Source organism: Gigantopelta aegis, unplaced genomic scaffold (assembly GCF_016097555.1).
Source record: "Gigantopelta aegis isolate Gae_Host unplaced genomic scaffold, Gae_host_genome ctg2464_pilon_pilon, whole genome shotgun sequence".
Lineage (NCBI taxonomy): Eukaryota > Metazoa > Mollusca > Gastropoda > Neomphalida > Peltospiridae > Gigantopelta > Gigantopelta aegis.
Genome location: NW_024532930.1, coordinates 35,801 through 59,772, shown reverse-complemented (window position 1 = coordinate 59,772; position 23,972 = coordinate 35,801). Strand labels below are relative to the sequence as shown.

Below are 23,972 nucleotides of genomic sequence, written 5' to 3'. Positions count from 1 at the left end.
TTGGTGGTTACCAGTGCCGTGTTTGTCGAGTTAAAGCAGTTCAAAGCCATTTGCCCGGGTAACAGACAGACAGACTACACACACTGACAGACTACAGTAACCCTCGCTATGCACCCACGCACAGCGAGGTTAAAAAATTGGCACTAAAAAAGTAACACACAAAATATTGCAACATGTACTCATAGTCACATGGTTACACACATCCATGGTTACATGTATCCATAGTCATACATAACAAATGATCACACAATAATTACATTACAATATTTTCATAGTCAGCAGTACATGTTCAACTAACGTTGTACTGTTTGTTATATATGATGGACTACTCCCTAACTCCACTTTCTACTTCTCATTTCAACTATATGGACTACAATGGAAACTATAACATATGACATTTGATACAGCTATATAATTACCTTCTTCATATGCTAGATTAGTTTGATAGCTTGTTGATCAAACTAGAGAACAATATTGTTATGTACTTGATATTGTTTCTTTCTTTCCTACCTCCAACTTCATGTTGCTGTCTCTTCTTCTTCTCCAATATACAATAATACTAGTAGCTATCACTATTATAGCAATAACAATTATCACTACAATACCTAGTGTACTACTAGTAATAGTAATGAGAATGAACACAGACTAATTGGTAGCTGTGTACAAAGTAAGTTATAATAATTAACTAATGCAACATTAAGTACATACATGATATCTCAACAGTAGATGATATTACTGATGTCACATAACCAGTTGTCTCTATTCTTAATAAAGTACCTAATAATAATATAATATTATGTCAATATGTAAAAAATATAGAGGTCTTACTGATAACAACAGTGATCTCATCATTTAATGTTGTATCTAGTAAATAATATAATATAAGTAGTATATAGTACTAACTGATATTACCTAACAGTCTCAGTAGGAGATGGTAGTAATAAGATATATTCCAGTACTTGAGGGTACATAACAGATAGGTTAGTTATAATAGTATCAATACTATATCATGAGCTGTCACAGTATAGTTACACACTAAATGGTAGAGTTTATACTGGTATACTGTACTCCCCTCTATACTGGATTTAGTTATATAACAGACTCCTTCAGAAGATTCTCTAAATATCACATGACATCATCAGCAGTAGATCTCTCAGCAAACCTACACTCTACAAGAACTGATCCATTATCAGAGTAGTATTGTAGAGTGCATGAGTCCTTGAACATGATAGATTGCTATATACATGTGCAAGATGATTATTGATGACTCAGCATTTCTCTTCATTTCGTTTTAGTACATCTACTGGGTTCTTTGCACACTAATTGACAAAAAAGTCCAATACTTTCCAACTTCTTAGTAAAAGTTAGTCATATCCCAATGACAGCTATAGTAATAGTATTTTAGTTCGCGCTCAATGTATCGACAAAGATAAACTGCTAAAAAATGTCATGACTTTTAACGTGATCGTCACTATACAGATAGAATGTAAAATTGGGCAGTAATTAAGAATTAAGTATTAATTTTATATTGACATTTCAGAAAGGAATCAGTAAGTTATATTAAAGAATATGAAATAGTGATATTCTCAATGTAATGACAACAATGTTTTTTTATTAAAACACACAGACAGGTTTGATTCTGACAAAACTATTAAGAAGCAATATTGGAGTGGTATTCTTTGAGAAGGATACTAGGCCAACAAATAAGTGTGAAGTCATCCTAATTATTATTATTACAGTAAGAAAGTGGTATTCTTTGAGAAGGATACTAGGCCAACAAATAATGTTGAAGTCATCCTAATTATTATTATTACAGTAAGAAAAAAATTAGTTTGTAGATATCATTAAAAGCTAATGATTAGTATCTTGTACAGAAAAGGGGAAACACTATCTACAAGAAGTCATTAAAAGCTAATGATTAGTATCTTGTACAGAAAAGGGGAACACTATCTACAAGAAGTCTATAGAGGTTTTGACATTGTCTTTGCTGAAAAGTGAATAATTATGTATGATCAAGAGACATGACAGAACATGATAGAATGTCAATGTTTTGTTTATTAGATTAATTGTTCATATAGTAGTGTAGTTCAAGATAATCTATTAATGAAAAGGCTTTTTCTGCTCTTGAATATATATAATCTTGAATCAGGGGTACATCGTGGCTTATATAACATTTGTTGGATCATGTATTTTATATATATATATATATATATATGTACATATATATATATATATATGTACATATATATATATATATATATTTGTATATAATAATATATATGTAGATGACACTTGTTTTTTGTAATCTGCAAATTTAGTAAATGAAGTTTTGATTAAGAAAATAATTCCCTAAAACCTAGAGCCTGAAACTGAAAAAACCTAAATTCTTAAGATTAGGCCTAACATTGTCATAAAAGAAATTAAAAATAAAAATAGGATTACCAAAACAATGGCAGTATTGAACAACCAGCACTTTCTTCATTACACCACCCATGCAGAATCAGTCTAACAATGCCTTTTCAAAATTAGTATTTATTAAAAATATATAGGAGAATAGCTTTTTTTATGGGATGTTGAAAGAAAAACTGAGCATATGTATGCATATAGATATGTATACATAAAACTGATAGTTGATTTAACCAATATATGGTTATATAGATAGATAGTATGATACAAATGGAAAGTAAACGTAACACTATTTGATTTTTATTGTCCTAAAGATTTGTCTGTTTACAGAGCGTTAATGTTTTTATTTTTAAAATAAATATTATTATTTCTAAGTTTTTGTAAATAATATAACCATATACAGTAAATAATATAACCAGGTACTTGGCCTACAGATATTGTCGAAAATACCCCAAAAACTATATTGTAGTAAGGGAAAGTTGAAAATTATAGACATCATTATAAGCTAATGCTTAATATCTTATATAGAAAAAGTCTATAACGGTATCAAGGGTTGGTTTGGCTGAAAAGTGCTCAATTCTGATCAAGTCAAAGTGGACTCATAGAAAGTCAATGTTTTTTTAGATTTTTGTTCATATAGTATAGTGTAGTTCAGGATAATGTGTTAATGAATTAAAATCTTTTTTTTGCTTTTGAAAAATCTTGAATCAGAGGTATATAGCTTCATTTGTATAAGTTATGAATAATGTATAGTAGTGAGTACAACAGTTTGTATTGATTGGACTATTACAGTCCTATTATTGTTCTAGACGTCATGTTATACATTCACGTGTATACATAACCTTAGAACTATAACGCTGATACTATAATTAATTAGTACACTGGCATGGAAAGCCATTAACATATCACTACCATATATAGATCAGTTACACTAATTAGATAGAAGTCACAAGTTCACTACTTTCTCTTACAAGCAACAAATAAAATTAAATTTAGAGGTAGAGAAAGTTAACATTGATGAATAAGAAATAGCAAGATTATACATTTTAAAAAAACCGTCCTGTAATTTTTTTGGAATATATAGACTTCATAAAATAACTAACTAGATATCAAAAGATTAAAGAATTAGTAGCAGAGTTTGTACAAGGCTACAGAATACTAGAAAATATAGCCTTCTAGGCAGAGAAGCAAGCGAGAAATTGTAGTCTGTGCATGGATTCATAATTTCTTGCCAGCGCAAACCGTACGGACACTTTCTTAATATATATGCTCTATGCAAGTTAATACAAATTAGGCCTAAAATGATACTTGCAAAACAGGTCCCATACATCTTATACTTGTTGATGTAGCTAATAGGATCATCTCCAATAGATTTAATTCTTTACTGATGTTACTAAAGAACGAAGATTTTGCATATGATTACATGCTAGCGCTAATAATTATAAATTAGCATTAACTCAACTGTGTCTAGTATAGCAACTGCTAATTTTTTATATCACCCTCAAATCTTGAGATAATCATTAAATGTAATTGGTTCTTTTGAAATTTAAAATTCATATGAGAAAATTTAGTATATCAGTGTTCAAGGTTCTGTCCAGTTATTTAACTGTCAGAGTATATGAGAATCTGCAGAGTATCAAAACATTTTAACTGTTGTTGTTTGGGGAAATGCTATACCAGATCAGACCAAGTGTGTACTTTTTAGTATCATGCAATTATATGAGAATAACTAAACAAAGTCTAAATACTTGAGTGGAGATTAATTTTGCATATAATCAAATAATCAATCAGCTTACAGCATAATTTTATGCACAGATCCACAAGTATTTATGTATGGGATGTTGAAGAAAACTGATCTCATATATATATATATATATATATATATATATATATATATATATATATATGAGATCAGTTTTCTTCAACAGGACGATATATATATATACACACATAAACTGATTAGTTGATTTAACCAATATATAGTTATATATAGATAGTATGATACAAATGGAAAGTAAATGTAACACTATTTGATTTTTATTGTCCTAAAGATTTGTCTGTTTACAGAGCGTTAATGTTTTTATTTTTAAAATAAATTAATTATTTTTCTAAGTTTTTGTAAATAATATAACCATATATATTAGTTAAATCAACCAATCAGTTTTTACAGTGATATATGTGTATGTGTTCTGATAAAAATTTCCTTTTCACACATAGTTTAATTTCAATTTCCTTTTCCTGTCGAGGAGTTGTTTTTCTATGAGTTTACTCCATATATAGTTTGTTGACAGTCAATGAAGACTACATATTCACCTGGTCATATTATTTTTTCACTTGGCTAAATAACTATAGAATTTATGTTTGAACATGCCCTGATTTTTCAAGAGGGTAACATGTATTTATTTACACAAGCAAATATTTCATCATAGTATTCCGACAAACACAGCATATAAAAGAAGACAACATTACCAGATAACTGCATGCAGCTTAAACATCTACTCAACATTATACTGTAGCAAAAATGAAGGGATCATTTTGTGTGTTGTCTTGACAGCTCTGATCTGTCAATCATACTGTTTTCCAAGTGAGTCAATAGTAAACCATCTCTTAATATTCAAATTATTATTAGCAAAAGCGACTCTGCTGCCAATAAGGGGAAAACAAAATGAAGGCATCATCTGAATAGTAACTATAGATTTTTAATATAATTATAACATTGCAACTTTTTTATTCATATTAAGTCCATTTCTCCAGATGATGATGTGATGATCATGGTCTTTTGAAAGTATTGTAGCTTCAAAATTGGGCAGTAAGAATTAATTATTATTGACTGATATTGACTGTTTTCTTATTTTAGACCTGAAAAAGCAATGATGATGATGATGATGAGACATGAGTAATTTTATATCAAACCTTCAGCAAGCAATCAGTTAGTTATATTAAAAGTATAAATAATATACTTGCTAATGTAGACAAAAATGACAACAATGAAGGACGATGACGATGATGATGATGATATGAGTACTATGCTTGGCATACTTGCTCTGCAAAATAAAGGTGTGTTTTGCTTATCATTAATCAGTTTAATCCTATTATTCTTCTTATATCACGAACACTACTATTATTTACCAGACATGTTTGATTCTAATAAAACTATTAAGAAGCAATATTGGGGTCTATTTTTCGTGGAGGATACAGGATCTACAAATATTGCCGAAGTCATCCCAGAAAACTATTATTGCAGTAAGGGAAAATTAAATTCTTGACATTATTAAAGCTAATGATTAATATCTTATATAGGAAAGGGGAAAACGCTATGGAAAACACTATGGACGTAAAGCCTATAAAAAATTCAGTCGTGGTTTGGCTGAAAAGTGATCAAGTCAAACATGACTCATTGACAGTCAATGTTTTGTTTATTAGATTTATTATTCATATAGTAGTGTAGATCATGATAATGTATTAATGAATAAAAACTTTTTTCCTGATTTTGAAAAATCTTGAGTCAAGAGTATATAGCTTATATACATTGCTTTGTACGAGTTATCAATAGTGTAGTATAGTGGATAAAAGACTTATTATATGATTTTATAGTCCTATAAATGTTTTGGACATATGCTATATATATTATACTTTTCTTAGTTGTTTTCTTATCTGTTTCCTCCTTATGTAGTTAGTTGTAGTTTAGTTGACTGTATATTCATCTGGATGTATAACTATGGTTTGAGCTAGGCCACTGGTATCATGCCAATTATAATAACGTCTTTTTTTCAAATGACATGTTAGTAACATGACTTTGCAAAAATTATCTAGTGCCAAAATATCAAAGCAAATATTACGTTAAAGAAAAAAAATATACTTCTTAATGAAGGAAAAAATGACAACAACATCGATGATGATGATAATGATGATATGAGTAACATATGCTTGGCATACTTGCTATACAAAATAAAGGGGTGTTGCTAATCATTAATTAGTTTAATTCCATTTTTCTTCTTATATCATGAGCTCTACTATTAATTATTCAGAAATGTTTGATTCTAATACACCTATAAGAAACAATATTTGTTTGCTATTTTTCGATGAGGTTACTGGGCTTACAAATATTGTCGAAGACATCCTACAACTATTATTTCAGTAATGAAAAAACTTAAATTGTAGGCATCATTAAAAGCTAATGATTAATCTCTTATATAGGAAGGGAAAACGTTTCAAGCATTGGCATGCTTATCAGGTTTATGACTGCTATACTATCTCCAGTTGGCCTTGTATTAACTGCTCAGTTAAATCCACGATTATAATCAAGAGACATGACTCAAACACTTTATATTTAGTCAATTTTTGTTTATTAGATTAGCTGTTTATCATTGATATAGTAGTGGGTAAAATATATAGGATACTGTAATACATACACAACAAAACATACTATTACTGTTTTCAGAAGTACATAATTTAACATTATATATCATGATCACTTCTAATGAAAGCATGCATGTCACCACATAACAAGTCATTATGACAAGTAAATGTATTAGATGTATTAGGAAATGACAATTGCATTTGTGACAAGTAAAGCCCGAGAGTTTGGACAATAACATGTTTATACCTTAATACCACAGATGTTTTATATTGATTTTCATAGTTTTGGGGTTTAACATTTGTAGTTAATGGAATAAAATTTCCTATTAAATACTTCTTGGTGATCGTCGCCCTCTATGTTATCAGTAATATACAGTTCTTTGTGCCAATCATGTACAATATGGACAATTTATTCTTCTGTTTTATTCCTCTTGTTTCTATTCTTAAAGAGAAGAAAGAGTAACTGAGTGGTTAATGCAAGGGCAGGATGGAGATAGTATATAGCATTCATGGAATAATTACTTGTTGTCAATAAACCTGATGTAACCTTAAATATATAGTATCAAAAGGAAATAATACAAACTGTCATGCATAATAATCACTTAATCTGATTGGTCAATAAAGAAAAGGTATGATCTGAGTCATCATACACTATGAATCCATAAAACTGTTTCTAGGCTTAAACATGTCATAAATTGTACTGTAATTCATATGTTTGTACTTTTATTTAGAAGAATGGAGAGTAGTGCAAATGAAAATCTACTAAACAATTTCAGGTGAAGCCTTACCTTCATTGATACATATACTTTGTTTGTAAGTGTCATATATACAACTAATATAGAAGATTAGTACCTCAATTTGGAGGCTTAATAATGTGCATTTTCACATGCTCTTTTCTTTGGCCAAACTAAGTACTGACAACAAGAATACGGCATTGTAAAAATAGATTTAGTTGTTAACCAATCTATGGTCATTTTCATTGTATAATTAATTATATGATAAGATACCGAGATGTTTGATAAACACCACTTTGTTTTCATTAGTAATATATTAAATGACAAGTAAAATGTCAGATTCTGTAAAACATCTCATTAGGCAATAGCCACCTTAATCTGTACACACAATGCAGTCTATTGCATTCTTACATTTGCACTGTATTAACAGGAAGGGTATAGGATCTGTTGCGTTTTCATAATAGAGAAATCTGTTGCCTACTTCTATTTACACTATTACGATCAACAATGCCTGGGCAACTGTAGTATATTGGTAATTAAACAGTTAGTCTCCTTTTTATGTTTGCACTATACATGTAGTAATAAGGTAAGGGTAGAACAACAGTTTGTTCCTCTTTAAAGGGAAATCTATTGCCTACTACTGTTAACATAATGTCATTATTCCATTGTCTACAAAAACAGGTTTTAATAAAAACTCAGTCACTTATTCTAAGTTAGTTTACTTTCAGTTTTAATGTTATGATATCACATAAACACTAACTTAGCATAATTAAAACCGGCAGATTTAAAAGGAAGATCTGTATTGCTACTTAAAATTATAGGTAACTGTAGTTTGTACTGAATCTCTCTCTACTCAACATATCAAGTCTGCATAGAAGACATGAAGTGGATTATTTTGTTTGTTGTACTGATTGTTATGATATGTTGAGATATGTTGTTATCCAGGTAATTTTAATGTTATTATGATTGTCAATAGACAATACATCTAAGTTTTTGTTATATATAGTATAATTTGTTAATAATAGTTTAATTGAAGACATACATTCAAGATAATAATGTTATTATCAATTGCTAAACTATCCTTTTTATAGCAAAAATGGCTCTACTGACGAAAAAAGAAAAACAAATAAAGGTACAATTTTGTATAATTGCATTCATTTTATTTACATAACATTTTTCACAGTCACTAAGAAGTCCAGTCCTCAAGATAATGATGATGATTATGATAGTCTTTTGAAAGCATTGTTAGCTTCAAAATTAGGTAGTATGAATTGATTATTATTGTCTGACTTAACTGATATTGACTGTTTTCTTATTTTAGACATGAAAGGCAATGATGATGATGATGATGGTGATGACATAAGCAATTTTATATCAAATCTTCAGGAAACAATTAGTTAGTTATATTAAAGAATATGAAAAAAGTGATATAATTCTCATTGTAGACAAAAACGACAACAGTGATGATGATGATGATGATATGATACTATGCTTGACATACTTGCTATGCAAAGTAAAGGTGTCTTACTAATTTTAATTAATCAATTACTTTATCCTATTATTCTTCTTATATCATGAACACTACTATTATTAACCAGACATGTTTGATTCTGACAAAACTATTAAGAAGCAATATTGGGGTGCTATTTTTCGTGGAGGATACAGGATCTACAAATATTGCCGAAGTCATCCCAAAAGCTATTATTGTAGTAAGGGAAAATTAAATTGTAGACATCATTAAAATCTAATGATTAATATCTCATATAGGAAAGGGAAAACAACGTGGACGTAAAACCTATAAAAAAATCAAGCATTGGTTTGGCTGAAAAGTACATGATTATTATCAAGAGACATGAGTCAACACTTTAATATTTAGTCATTGTTTGTTTGTTTATTAGATTAGTTTTTTATCATTGATATAGTAGTGAGTAAAATATTGCTTATTTTCAAAACTTTTATCAGAATTAGGGATTTTGTAATACGTACACCACAAAAACACACTGTATTTAATAAATCAAACTTATAGTAACTTTAGTTCTATACAACTGAATATTTTATAGAGCTATTTTTATGTTAGTATTATTTTATGTTTCAGGCATAGATTTGGCTAAAAAGTGCAAACCAAAGAGACTTAACATTTAAAATATAGCTAGTTATATTTGTTAGAGTAGTAAATGTAGTTCATTATCGTATTAGTATATAGTACAGCTATTGTATTATGAATAAATAAAGCTTGGCAGATCTAAAATATTTTAGGGGGTTGTGGTAACTAAGGTAGCACAATTAAAATATACGCTATATTGAGTTTCTTTTTCTTTTATCAAACATTAAAGATGTTCTATAGGTATATAATTTCTCGTTATCAAAATTATCAGGAGTATGAAGGTATGCAATACTCAACTTTTTCTTACGTGTTGCTGTGTGTAAAAATTGCTTGTTACGCTATGTTTAAGTGTGCATTGTGCAAAAAGCTAATCATAATCTTGGATAGTCCATGAGTTTAGACTAAAATCATTATGTACTCAAATAATGAATCTACAACAAGAATTAAACTGCTAAGGTATAGGAAATAGAACTGACAGAAATGGACTACTGTTGGTGTAATAGCATGTACATGTATATAAATATAAATATAATTACATAACAATGCATAATTATTATTATAGAGACAACATAAAAATAAAAGAGATATCTTAAGAGATTATCACATGTTCACAGGAATGTTATAATGAACATTCAATCTGCATTTATTATAAGTAATAATGATCTAGCCAACAAGTAGAAGATCAGAACAAAAGAATAAATGTTTATTAATATAAAATTATATTAATGAAATTACATTTAGTGGACTTAATTAAGTGAGAAATTAATCTAAACATTTAATCTCCTACAAATATGATTATATAGCGTTAGTGATTTTCTCTCTATACATCTGAAAAAGATTGTTTATCAGTATTATAAGCATAATCCTATTGTTATCCTTGTTTAGTGAAGATACAATTAAGTTTAAATTGTAAATTTGAAGTTTTATCTCTGTATACGATTCTATGACCACACACACACACAAGTGAAAATGTAAAACTCCCTATGTCTACAAACAGGTTTTAATAAAAACTCAGTCACTTATTCTAAGTTAATTTACTTTCAGTTTTAATGTTATGATATCACATAAACACTAACTTAGCATAATTGAACCAGCAGTATTTAAAGGAAGATCTAGCTGTATTGCTACTTAAAATCAAGTAACTGTAGTTTGTACAGGAAACTCTACAACATATCAAGTCTGCATAGAAGACATGAAGTGGATTATTTTGTTTTGTTGTACTGATTGTTATGATATGTGAGGCATACTGTCATCCAGGTACAAGTCTATTAATGTTATTATCAATTGTTATAATATTCTTTTTATAGCAAAAAATTGACGCTACTGATAAAAAGGAAAAACAAATGAAGGTATTAACATAATATATGTGTTTGTGTATGCATTCTATTACAATGTGTCCTTTCTATATAGTTTTTCAAGAGGTCCACTCTTCAAAATGATTATGATAACCTTTTGGAAGTCCTGTTAGCCTCAAAACTGAAAGGTAAGGATAATGATACTTAACTGTACTTTTTCTTTTAAGAAAATAATGATCATGATAGTACTGATGATACCAATAATGACAAGGATAATCTTGTGCCAGAACCTTCGCAGCAAATGGGGAATGCGATCAGTAAGTAACTTATAGAATATAAAGAATATATGAAGTCTTTTAGCAGACGTCAACAAAAACAACAACAAAAAAAGATGATGATGATGACGATGATGATGATGATGAAAATGACTACTATGTTGGGAATACTTTGCTATGCAGAATGAAGCTAACAGCAAGTCTTTGATCGTTTATTATTTTAACTTTCTCTTTTGATATGGTAGATTTTGACAAGAACATTTAACAGTCAGTTATTGCGAAGTATATTTTGCAGAGACAGTAACATTCGCAAAATAGCAAATTACTGTCGAAAGCGCCTTAAAAGTTATTTTTGCAGTAAATACATAACATAATATTATTACTATTTTAATGATGATTTTATTCTAGGGAATAGAACATGCTTGTGCCGTCAAATATTGAACAATTTAAGAAGTCGTTTTTCGTACAGATTTTGCTAAGATTGATCAGTACCAGTTAAAAAGACTAATTCAACATTTTAATGTAGCAATAGCAATGTAGTGATTTGATTTTAAATGCCTCATTTAGTATTGTTTAGCATTTTTGTATTTCTAAATGACAGTCTATTACTTTAGCTAACACATTGTGTGACTTTTATAAAATAAATTAAAGACAATTATAATGAAAATTAGTTCCCAAAGCAATTATCTACTAAAAAATGAGTTTCGTTGTAAAAATCAAGTTAAGTTCCATAATTATAAGTTACATACAAAAATCTACCATATCGTTTGTTTTTCAAATGTAAATTTCAAAATCGTGAAATATTTCATCAAGATTATTGCAAGTATAACTTTATTATTTTACAAAAACTTCAAATACTATATATTCACAAAAAATCATTGTTATTATGTAATAGCATGTAAAGCACTTTGAGTACAATTTGTATGTAGTTTAGCAATTATAAAAAAGATTAAAATGGTTATGAATATAATTTTACACTTATACGTTTATATACTAACTATATATATGCTAATCTTTCTTGTTTATTGCCATTTATTTCTTGATTCTTTACGTGAACTCTTCTATCTTAGTTTATTTCATAAGCCGTGAACTATAAATAATTAGTTGAATTAAAGTTTGCTTGATTTAACTGAAGTGCCCCCCTGAATTCTACAGGTGCTGAATAATAGTATCCTTTAAATTTATAACAACTAAAGCATGTACCATAATGACATAGTCTACTACATGTGCAGTTATAATAGTGTATACCTTTATTATGTATTGATTGACTATAGTGGCAAAATTTCAAAGCACAAGAACTTTTAAAAGAGCTGCCACCAGAACTTATAAGCCATTAATTTCCTTTATGTACACAAATAAAGAATTCTTTTCACACTATATTATGCCTACTAAAAAAGACTTATATACAGTAATGCAATGAAAAAGATGATAATATAATTATTGGATCATGTCAATTACATTCAGTCATGTCATACAAAACTGTAGTGTTTAATTTAAAGATATTTATATATAACATTATATGCACAGTTGTATTTTTTGCTTTAGTGGTTACATGTATATAAATATAGTACAATTAATAGAAACTACAGTTGAAATCAGTGATACAAAGAGTTACACGTGCACACTCAAAAGCACACAACATTATTTTAATACAGTATACATGTACTGCTGGATGTACTATAAGATCATTACTAAAAACAGTAATCTATTTATATATAATCTTGCTAAACAAATTATGACACCTCAATGTAAATTGTGTAGTCCTGTCAAAATAAATAACAACGTTCTGTCATAACAGAAATCAATTTATAGTAAAAACAGATTATAAAAACATGCTTTATTGATGTTGAAACTATCACATATGCATCATAAACCAGCATGTACAATTAAAAGCCAAGATAACAATATACGATTCAATTTCAATGTTTTTATGGGACAATCTTCCTATATGATGGCAGGTTTATCCATAATATAATAGTAAGTTAGATGACTTACAATATTTAATATATTACAATCAGTCATCTACACAATCATCAATATAATGTTAATATAAAGATCAAACTCATGCCACATAACATCTATCTAACCTATATATAATGGTTAATTTAAGTTTGTTCTTGCAGTAGTACTTGGTGTTTTTATCTCTTGGTTATATAGACATCCATGATAATATACATGGATGTGTTTATGTCAAATCTTCCTTGTAACTACTATATAGTGACATAATTGACACAATTATAAAGAATTAATTTTGCTCTACTTTCAGTCCAGTAAAATGTGCTTTAAAGGCTTATGTTCACTTTCTTGATACTCAGACAAACTGGATACTAACATTGATCATACTTGCTCTTAATGAGTGTGGAGACAGGGAGTAATTATTCCCCTTATTATCTTGAATGTACGTCCTTCAATTAAACTTGATGCTGAGTTTCTTGTAGCCAGACCCTACCTTGCCGTGGGCAAGAGCTGGCTACATAGGCGAGTCCATGTCGAACCAGCAGGAAGAGTAAAAGAAGCTTTTCTTGTGACTCCCTAGTAACCACGTGAATTTACAAGTACAATGTAGTCATGTGATGACTTGATGGGATAGTAATATTTCTAGTTGCCCAACATTGAATAGAATTTGGGCAGACATTTCCTCCCTTTGCAGTGCTGTGAGGGTTACTAGGCTGTGCTAATACATTTTTTTTTGTTCCTAATATTATATTTAATATTAATTTTTCGTTTGTTAGGGTGGACCCCGGAGGAGTGTTTGTAGGCGTGGACCACGTGGTCGTCCACAATGAAGCGGAAATGCAAGTATCTGTGCCTGTGTCTAATTTTCTTAGTGGTTGTAGGATATTACTCAATTAGCTTTATACCTACTGCGTCAAAGTTTTCAGTAAATCTTCCATCGTTACTTTGGAAGAATGAGAATCAAAATGACTTAAGCCAGTACAGTAATTATTATGACCATCTTCTAACAAAATTGTTAAACAATGTGACATTAAATTTACAAAGAAAAATGTTAGCTGGTTCACCTCTTTCTTGTTTATCCTGAAAAGAAGGAATATTTCCTAACAAGTATGTTTAAACTACTATATATTTTCTTTGTATATGCTCAGCTCCATCATTCCATGTCCACTAATAGTTCTCATGCAAGAACATTAGTTTGGCAATGTCGTGCTCATATTACATGTGGTGGACTGACTGATCGACTAAAAGGAATGACACTTGCTATCTTGTTAGCTATGTTTAGTTCAAAGGAGGTTGGTACTTGACTTTGAGGATTGTGTTGAAAGAGCTTATATGAAACCAAACTTGATAAATTGGGCTGATAATCACCTTTCAATATTTTGCATCATGATATGGGGAATATAACATCGCGTACAGTCAATTTTACTCTTTATGAAACACGGAAAAAACCCTCACCCTCGGTATGTCTTTGTCAATTGGAAGAAATATCTTAGAATTATATCTGGTGAGAAACAATATGTTGTAATGGTGACTAACATGGAGGTATCACTCATCAGTAACCTTTCCAAAGTCAATCAAGTTTGGTTGAGGAAAGGTTTTTGATTTCGCTGGTCTTTCTCAGCTTTCTAATCATGAATTGGATGACATTCTTGGACTTGTTTTCAGATATTTGTTTAAACTAGATAAAGAACTGCTAAAAGAAGTATCTAAGGTTAAAAAAAAAATTAGGACTAACTGGTCAACATTATGTAGGAGTACATATACGATCAGGTTTCTTTAAAATGAAGAGTAGGTCAAGAGGTTAATCATCCAAAGCTACTTGTCGGTGAAAATAATTGGAAGACTGCACTACAATGTGCAGTATCTACAGCTAATAAGTTTATAGGAACGAAAGTCTTATATTTCTGGCAACAGATTCAAACTTTGTCAAAGAAATGGCCTTGAAATTACATGGAGCCAGGTTTCGGACATTACAACATTATATAGAGCATGTAGATAGAGTCAAAGTAATAGCAAAAATAAAAATACTGCAGCAGCTATGACTACTTTAGTTGATTTGCTACTTCTTGCAGAGTCTTATGTACAAGTGAGAGGAGCTAGTGGATATCCCTGGTGGCTGGACTGTTGTGTGGACCACTACCAAATGAACATCTCATTGACAGTATTTACTTGTAAAACTGATGACTTAAATATTATACATATTTTAATAATAGTTGTATTCATAATAAAGATGTCGTGTTTCTTATTCATGAAATGGCTGTTACAATTCAAAGATGTATACTATTATGTTTAGTTTTCTGCTGTTTAAAAACAGCTAGTATATAGTAATACACACAGTGGAAAAATTTGGACATTGCTTTATTTTGATGATTTATAATGATTTCATTTAATTGACCAAAGGTACATATTACTTGAAGTAAATAGTTTAGCAAATTTGACCTTCCAAGAAACAATTCATTAATTTTGTCTCAGTAAATAAAATCCTTAGTTTCAGGGACTGTTCTGATGAAGTAAATTGTTTTTTTTCCTATTAAGTGCATATGTAAATACATAACAAAATGTTATTACTATTTTAATGATGACTTTATTCTAGTGAATGGAACATGTTTGTGCCATCAAATATTGATTTGTCAAAAATCAAGTTAAGTCCCACAATTTTAAGTTACAAGCAAATATACCAATGTTGTTTTTTAAATTTGAATTTCAAAAATTGTGAAATATTGTATTAAGATTATTGCTAGTATAATTTTATTATTTTACAAAACCTTCAAATAATATATAACTATATTCATAAAAATCATTGTTATTATGTAATAGCTTGTAAAGCACTTTGAGTACAAATTTGTATGAACTAGTTTTTGGTATTTCGTGGCTTATGAAATCAGCTAAGAGAGAAGAGTGTAACAAAGAATGAAAAAATAAATAGCAATAGATAAGAAAGATTAGTATAGAATATAGTTTTAGTATCAGGCATGGGGCCAAGTACATTGGTACTTGTACTTAAGTACTATAAGTACATCTATGAAAGTACTTGTACTTGTACTTAATTTTTTTTTTAATTTTTGCATAGTACTTGTACTTGTACTCAAGTACTGAGGTATGTACTTGCAAGTACTTAAATACTTATAAGTACTTTGAAGTACCTTTAAGTCTTTTAAGTCCTTCTAATGTTTATTGATCAAAGAAGGTGTTACCTTTTCATACTTAGCCAATTATTGGAAAGAAAATCACAGAAAGTATCCACCTCTTGCGAATATTGCTAAAGAAGTTCTTGGAATACCTTCTTCATCTTCAGCTGTAGAGAGGCTATTTAGCATTGCGGGAAAGGTTTTCACACCGGAAAGGTGTAGACTAAGCGATGACAGATTCGAACAGCTAATGTTTATAAGATGTAATAATAATAATGTACCATTATTGTAATTCTGTTTGACTGCCAAAAACTAATAACCACTCCCAAATTCATTACCTACCAGTTGAAACATTTGTACTTGTACTTGTACTTAAGTACTTTCTAAAGTACTTGTACGTATACTTAAGTACATTTTAATTATTGGAGCTTGTACTTGTACTTGTACTTAAGATTTTTTGAAAGTACTTGTACTTTACTTAAGTACTTTCAAAGTACTTGGCCCCCATGTCTGGTTAGTATATGGACACATAAGTCAAAAATTATATTCATAGCCATTCAATCTATAATTGCTAAACTACAATAAAAAGTTTACTTTGATTTAACAGAAGTGTGAATTTTACAGGCACTGAAAATAATAGTATCCTTTACATTGATAACAACTAAACCATATACCATAATGACATAGTGTCTACTAATTTGTACTAATGTACGGTTATAATAGTTATACCTTTATTATGCATTAACTAGTGAAATGCTGGCAAAATTTCAAAGCACAAAAGCATTTTAAAGAGCTGTAAAACATACCACATGAACTTGAAAGATATCTAATTCCCGAATGTACACAATAAAGACTTTTTTCACAATATATTATGCCTACTAAAAAGACTATATGCAGTTATGCAATGAGAAAATGATAATATAATTATTGTATCATGTTCAATTACATTCATTCTGCCATACAAGCCTGTATATAGTATTTAAGGATACTTATATATATAACATTGCATGCACAGTTGTATTTTTGTTTTAGTTGTTATACATATATAAATATAGTACAATTAATAGAAACTATATGTAGACCAGTTGCAGTCAGTGATTCAAAGAATTACACACACACATGTTCAAAAGTGCACAACATTATCTTAACGCAGTACATATATACTGTATACATGTACTGTTAACTTAAATTAGTACTAATGAGCTTTTTACTAAGAAAGCTACTTATATATAATCTTGCTAGACAATTATAACATCTCTACATAAACTGTGTAGCCCTGTCAAAATAGATAGCAATCTTTTGTCATAACATAAATCAATTTATAGTAAAAAGATTATAAAAACATGCTTTATTGATGTTGAAACCATCTCATATGCATGATAAACCAGAATGTATAATTAAGACCTAAGATAACAATATACAATTCAATTTCGATATTTTTGTGAGCCAATCTTCCTATATGATGACAGGTTTATCCATAATATAATAGTAAGTGAGAACCTTTACTTCTGACTCTTTAGTAACTTATGAAAATTATACTCATTTGATTTTATGATATAATAATATTCCTATTTGCCAACATTAAATAGAGTTTGTGCAGACGTTCCCTCTCTTTGCAGTATTGTGAAACTTGCTTGGGTGTGCTAATAACAGGTTTTTTATTGACGCTTAGCCAAGCCCATATTATTACTTATTAATATTAATTTCTTTAATTAAGGTGGGCAAAACGAATATTTGTAGGCGTGGTTATCACTATGAGGCAGAAAGTTAAGTATCTGTGCCTGTGTCTAATTCTCTTGTTGTTAATAGGATGTTACTCAATTACTTTTTTAACCGACTGCGTCAAAATCACGGTAAACCTTCCTTCATTACTTTGGAAGAACGAGAACAAAGTGACCAACTTATAACGAAACTGTTAAAAAATGCTCCATTAAATTTACAAAGAAAAATGTTAGCTGGTTCACCTCTTCTTGTCATCCTGGAAAAGAAGGAATATTTCCTAAAAAAAGTATGGTCAACTGTTACATGTTTTTCTTAGCGTATTCTCAGCTCCATCATTCCATGTCTACTGACAGTTTCTCATGCAAGAACATTAGTTTGCAATGTCGTGCTCATACAGTATGTGGTGGACTGGCTGATCGACTAAAAGGAATGACACTTGCTATCTTGTTAGCTATGTTTAGTCAAAGGAGGTTGGTACTTGACTTTGAGGATTGTGTTGAAAGAGCTTATATGAAACCGAACTTGATAAATTGGGCTGATAAACACCTTTTTGATGTTTTGCGTCATCATATGGAGAATATATCATCAAGTACTGTGAGCTTTAGTCTTTATGAGGCTCGAGACAAGCCTTACCTTGGTATGTCTATGGCAGATTGGGAGAAATATCTTAAAATTATATCTGGTAAGAAACAATATGTTGTAATGGTGACTAACATGGAAGTATCACTCATCAGTAACCTTTCCAAAGCCAATCAGGTTTGGTTAAAAGAAGGATTTGATTTAGCTGGTCTTTCTCAGCTCTCTAATCATGAATTGGATGACATTCTCGGTCTTGTTTTCAGATATTTGTTTAAACTAGATAAACAACTGCTAAAAGAAGTATCTAAGGCTAAAAAAAAATTAGGACTAACTGATCAACGTTATGTGGACTACATATACGATCAGGTGTTTCTTTAAAATGAAGAGTGGTCAAGAGGGTTCCCACCCAAAGCTACTTGTCGTGAAAATAATTGGAAGACTGCACTACAATGTGCAGTATCTACAGCTAATAAGTTTATAGGAAATGAAAGTCTTATATTTCTGGCAACAGATTCAAACTTGTCAAAGAAATGGCCTCAAAATTACATGGACCCAGATTTCGGACATTACAACAAAATATAGATCATGTGGATAGAGTCAAAAGTAATAGCAAAAAATAAAATACTGCAGCAGCTATGACTACTTTAGTTTGATTTGTCACTTCTTGCAGAGTCTTATGTACAAGTGAGAGGAGCTAGTGGATATTCCTGGGTGGCTGGACCTGTTATGTGGACCATTACCAAATGAACATCTCATTGACAGTATTACTTGTAAAACTGATGACCTAAATGTCATACCCCATTTAATAATAGTTTTGTGTATTATAATCATGTTTTCTAATAAGTAATTCATTAATTTAATCTTGTTAAACAAACCTTCAATAATTATAGTACATTCTGTTCATTTGGTAAATGATAATTATCATTTACCTATTAATGGAATAATGTACCATAATTATAAGCATTGGCATTATAGAAGTGTGATGGTAAACTTTGAACTTAATTACATGTCTTAATTATTTCATTGTTTTATGTTATGACATCACTAGTATCGATATAAAAAATGCATGCTTTTATCATTTTTGCCAGTTGTTACTGTTGTTGTTATTATTATAGTTATTATTATTGTTTGTCATTGGGGTATTGTTGTTGTTATTGTTGTCATTAGACTGTTTGGTAAACCCTTTGATTTCTCGTACATCAAGTTTGTGACTAGTACTGCTGTGTTTTAGATTTTCCCTGTCAAGTCACCACAAGAAGTCTCATTATAATTAATATCTACTCAAATATCTATACCAATGACCACTGATCAATGATTGATGATAACGTTTATGATCTTAGTACACAGAAAGATAATATCTAATGATGTGGTTACATTTGTTTCTGTTCTATATAAGGCTTAAAATATAATATATACACATATTCTACACTTCTGCATGGCTATGAGATCATTTAGTCCTTGTCACAGTAGATGCTTACAAATGTTCCAAGTTACCATTAAGCAACAAATCAATTCTGTATGTAAATCCAGCATCACCTGCTATAATACAAAGCTATAACTCTGACAATCGACTAAATGACTTGCTATTAGTATATTAGTAGTAAAACAGAGTGGTGTTTGCTATACCTATCAGTCTCTCATCCTGTATTATAATTATGCAATGAAAATGACCATAGATTGGTTTAAATGAACCAATCTATTTTTACAGTGATTGGTGTGAATAAGAGTGAAGGAGGTATTTGAGTTACTTTTTTTGTCAATTAGTATACATAGGTGGAGGAAGCAAAAAGTGCCTGGGGAGGGGGATCATTTTCCTTTTCAACTACCCACCCAACTATGAAATTTTTGTTGCTAGCATCAAAATGTTTATGCATACATATACACTTAATTTTGTTTTTGAAGTAAATTAATTTTAAACACAGGTATAGTTATTTTGATTAAAATATGCCAAAATAGTTCTTTCTTCTGTCATTCACTTCAACAAATTGTTTAGCTATTTGGAGTTCATCATTGTATCTGTTATGTCTTTATGTGTGTGCAACAACATCATATTGATAAGCTATATATCACTTTCAAAATAGTTTCAAAAAGAACACTCTAAACTTCATCTAATTTAATAATGGACACTTTTGGGATCCTATACCTGTATCCAATTTAGCCAAATGTGTACATAGGAAAGTATTTGATAATATATTTTACAGCCCCATTTGTGGATCTGATTAGCCAAGTAGTTTGTTGGTGCAGAGATATTTCCTTTCAGTACTTTGATCAGGAATTATTTTGAGAGTGTAGGGTGTGGCTGCATGGTGGTTTTTGCAATTTTGCAAGTCTAGGGTTTATCCAGCCCCTCCCACAAAGAACCTGAGGGAAGGATGCGAGACTATTTTAAATCTACTCCCAGTTGACAAACTCTATAATCTATTGTTTGACTTAATATTACAGAAACTACACAGTTTTCTTTATCTAATGAAGACTTAGATCATGTAAGCATAGCTAGTAAAAATAAAATATTATTATGATCATGTGTATTATATATTTCTTATTTTAACAATAACCTAAATATAATATCATGTTCATTCCATTGTGTGGTACCAGTAATAAGTACACTATTATATCACACAGTATATAATAATAATTAATTTAGGTGGACACTAATGATGACATTGAGCCACACTCAAATGAAGAAAATTCAACAGGTATAATTACATGAGTCATATGAAGGTAATCTGTTTTTACTATAACAGGTCATACACAGATAGATCCAGTAAGTATATATATCATTGGTTGTTTACTATAGCTTGGCATGAATGTGTCCCATGACTCAGATTTATCAGATTACAATTTTCTACATAAGTCATTCTTGTATGCAACACCAACCAATTAGTATAGAAGAAAGCTGAATGGACTGACTACCTAATTGTCATGGTAAACTGAATATAGTAATGATTAGTTTTTAATGTCTTTATAGTTATTTTTATAGTTTTATGACATTACATTTACATCTATCTGATAATGACGTTTATTCTTATATATGTACATATATATATATAGGTTTAATAATCTTCTTGTGAACACTCAAAATGAGTATAGTGAGAACCATATATATATTAAATTATGTATGGTTCTTATATCCAATATAGACACATGTTCATATCATGAGGTAATAATGACACATAGTAAAATATATTAGTTGCATGATATTATGACTATTGTATTATTAGTCATATGATGATACACATTGTAATGTATTGACACCTCAAACACTAAAGGGATCAGTTCTTATAAATTCATCAGAGGTAATATATTAAAAAGAACATTGTGGCATCCCTGGATAAGCCAATGCTAATGCCAGCCTGAATATTACTTTGACTCTATATATTAGACATTTGGTGATATGCAACCTAGTGTATCTAATTGTGAAACCTACAGTTCTATTCCTGTGGATACATTAGAGGTATTTTGTAATAACATAAGTACAAACATTCTATTTCAATACCACAGAGACCTCCTTCATATGTACAACTGTGTCAAGTAGACTCATCAATGTATTACAGCTCAATTGCTGATAACAACTGAAACCAAGTTTGCTACATGCAACCTGTATAACAATATATTGGTTAAATCAACCAATATATTTTTATAGTGGCAATAACATACATAACTATACTACATTTATATTGCTCAAATTACCCATGCTCTAACTTTATTCAAGGATGGACGAAATAATCATGGAATCAGAACAGAGAAGGATCAATCTTCAAATCAGTTGTATGTTTTTGGAGTACTGTGACTACAGTTGTCAGAACTGACTGCTTTAGGCTTTTTTGACACTATAGATGACTGTTGAAGAAAAACTTTAGCAGTTGAAAGAAGTGATATCATGCTAAAACTAGAATGTAGATTTGGATTAGTTGAACTAAAACAATAAGTGAATTTTCTTGAAGACATGTATAATTAAATAAAGGATTGAATTGTATAAAAAAACTTACTTTTATTAATTGCTAAGATAATATCTCAAACCAACAAATGTACATTTACTAATTCTTGTTTTTGTTTCTAGAAATAGAATGTGAGGCAGAAGATCTTGAGCATGTTGAATACAAAACATCAGATCTGCCAGAAGGTAGTAACTTGGGTCTGCTCTAGTAGATGTCTGAGAGAGACATGTCAGAATATTGTTATAATAAAGAGAATTGAAAATTGGAACTTAATATCAATAACGTCTCACTACTTTAAGATAATCTCTCCTCTTCCTTAAGGTATCTAGTGAAGTGTTCATGACCACCATATAAACAGAAATGTCATTCTCCCTCACACGCAGCTTGTATCGTTTAGCTAGTATCAGAAATACTGTCAAGACAAACAGACTCAAGACAGACTTAGTTAAAAAGTAGTAAAAAGTGCAGCCAAGAGACCCAGATTTTATAAAAGAAAATACAATGGCTAGTACACCATATAGTGTTGACATCAATCCACCTACTCCATACCACAATCCAACCAATATCCCTCTCATTGATTTAGGAGTCTGAGCTAATATGAATTCAAGAGATGTCAATTGTACAAGACAGTAACTGATACCAGTAAAGACATGTGGAATCAATTGCCATTTATAATCAAAAGGTAGTTTAAAGTCTTCATTTATTAAACAACCTTTACTTTTTGCCACATAACGACTAATAAACACCATTATCATATACGAAATATTAATGGCTAATGTGATACCTAGTCCCAGACCTATTCTCTTGAGCATACTAGGAATGTATTTATAGAAACATTGGATAAATCAAGAACTGATAGACCAGAATAAAGAGAATGACAGCAATAAAATACACTACCATATGATATATCATCTCAATTCGATCATTTTGAACAATTATTTGAGATGAATTTATGATAATAAAGTTAGGTTCTCCATTTTAGTTCAGCTTAGAAGCAGCATTCCATTGAATATCCCATGTAGAACCAAAACAAGTAAAGCAAGAATTAGTGGTATCAGTCGCAGTGCTGTCTTGACATCTTCTACTTCTTCTTCTGAAAAAGGGCCCACCATATTTCTCTTTTCCTACATCCAGTCTTGGAGGTAATCCTCCCAACCAAAATGTAAGAGCACTACGATTTGTCGGTTGTTTTTGTTCTTCCTAGCATAGTTAAGTACTTTTGCAACAAGTTTAATAGGATTGCTGCTGTGTGTGTGTAATATCCATCCATTGCTTGAACAACAGTGAGTGACTTATAATCACAACTAAAAAGGCCACGACCAGCAGGTGCAAAAAGATAAATATTTACGTATCCAGATACATACCATAAATACCAATCTGCTCATTAGCAATTGAATAACTTAAAGCCCCTGTCAAAATAAATCCAACAGTCGATCCCAAAAAATGCCACTGTATAATAAAGCTTAACTCATCTCC

At 30.1% G+C, this 23,972-nt stretch overlaps 1 protein-coding gene across 1 annotated transcript in view; it reads left to right on the top strand.

Annotated features, from left to right (window-relative positions):
* The window catches only part of LOC121391447 (skeletal aspartic acid-rich protein 2-like), a 50,254-nt gene that overhangs the window by 5,476 nt on the left and 20,806 nt on the right, over positions 1-23,972 (top strand). Inside the window, exons 4-7 of the mRNA XM_041523081.1 lie at positions 8,821-8,895; positions 11,126-11,215; positions 13,440-13,443; positions 13,906-13,972. Of these exons, the coding sequence (XP_041379015.1) occupies positions 8,821-8,895; positions 11,126-11,215; positions 13,440-13,443; positions 13,906-13,972 (236 nt within the window). The remainder of the gene's footprint in view (positions 1-8,820; positions 8,896-11,125; positions 11,216-13,439; positions 13,444-13,905; positions 13,973-23,972) is intronic.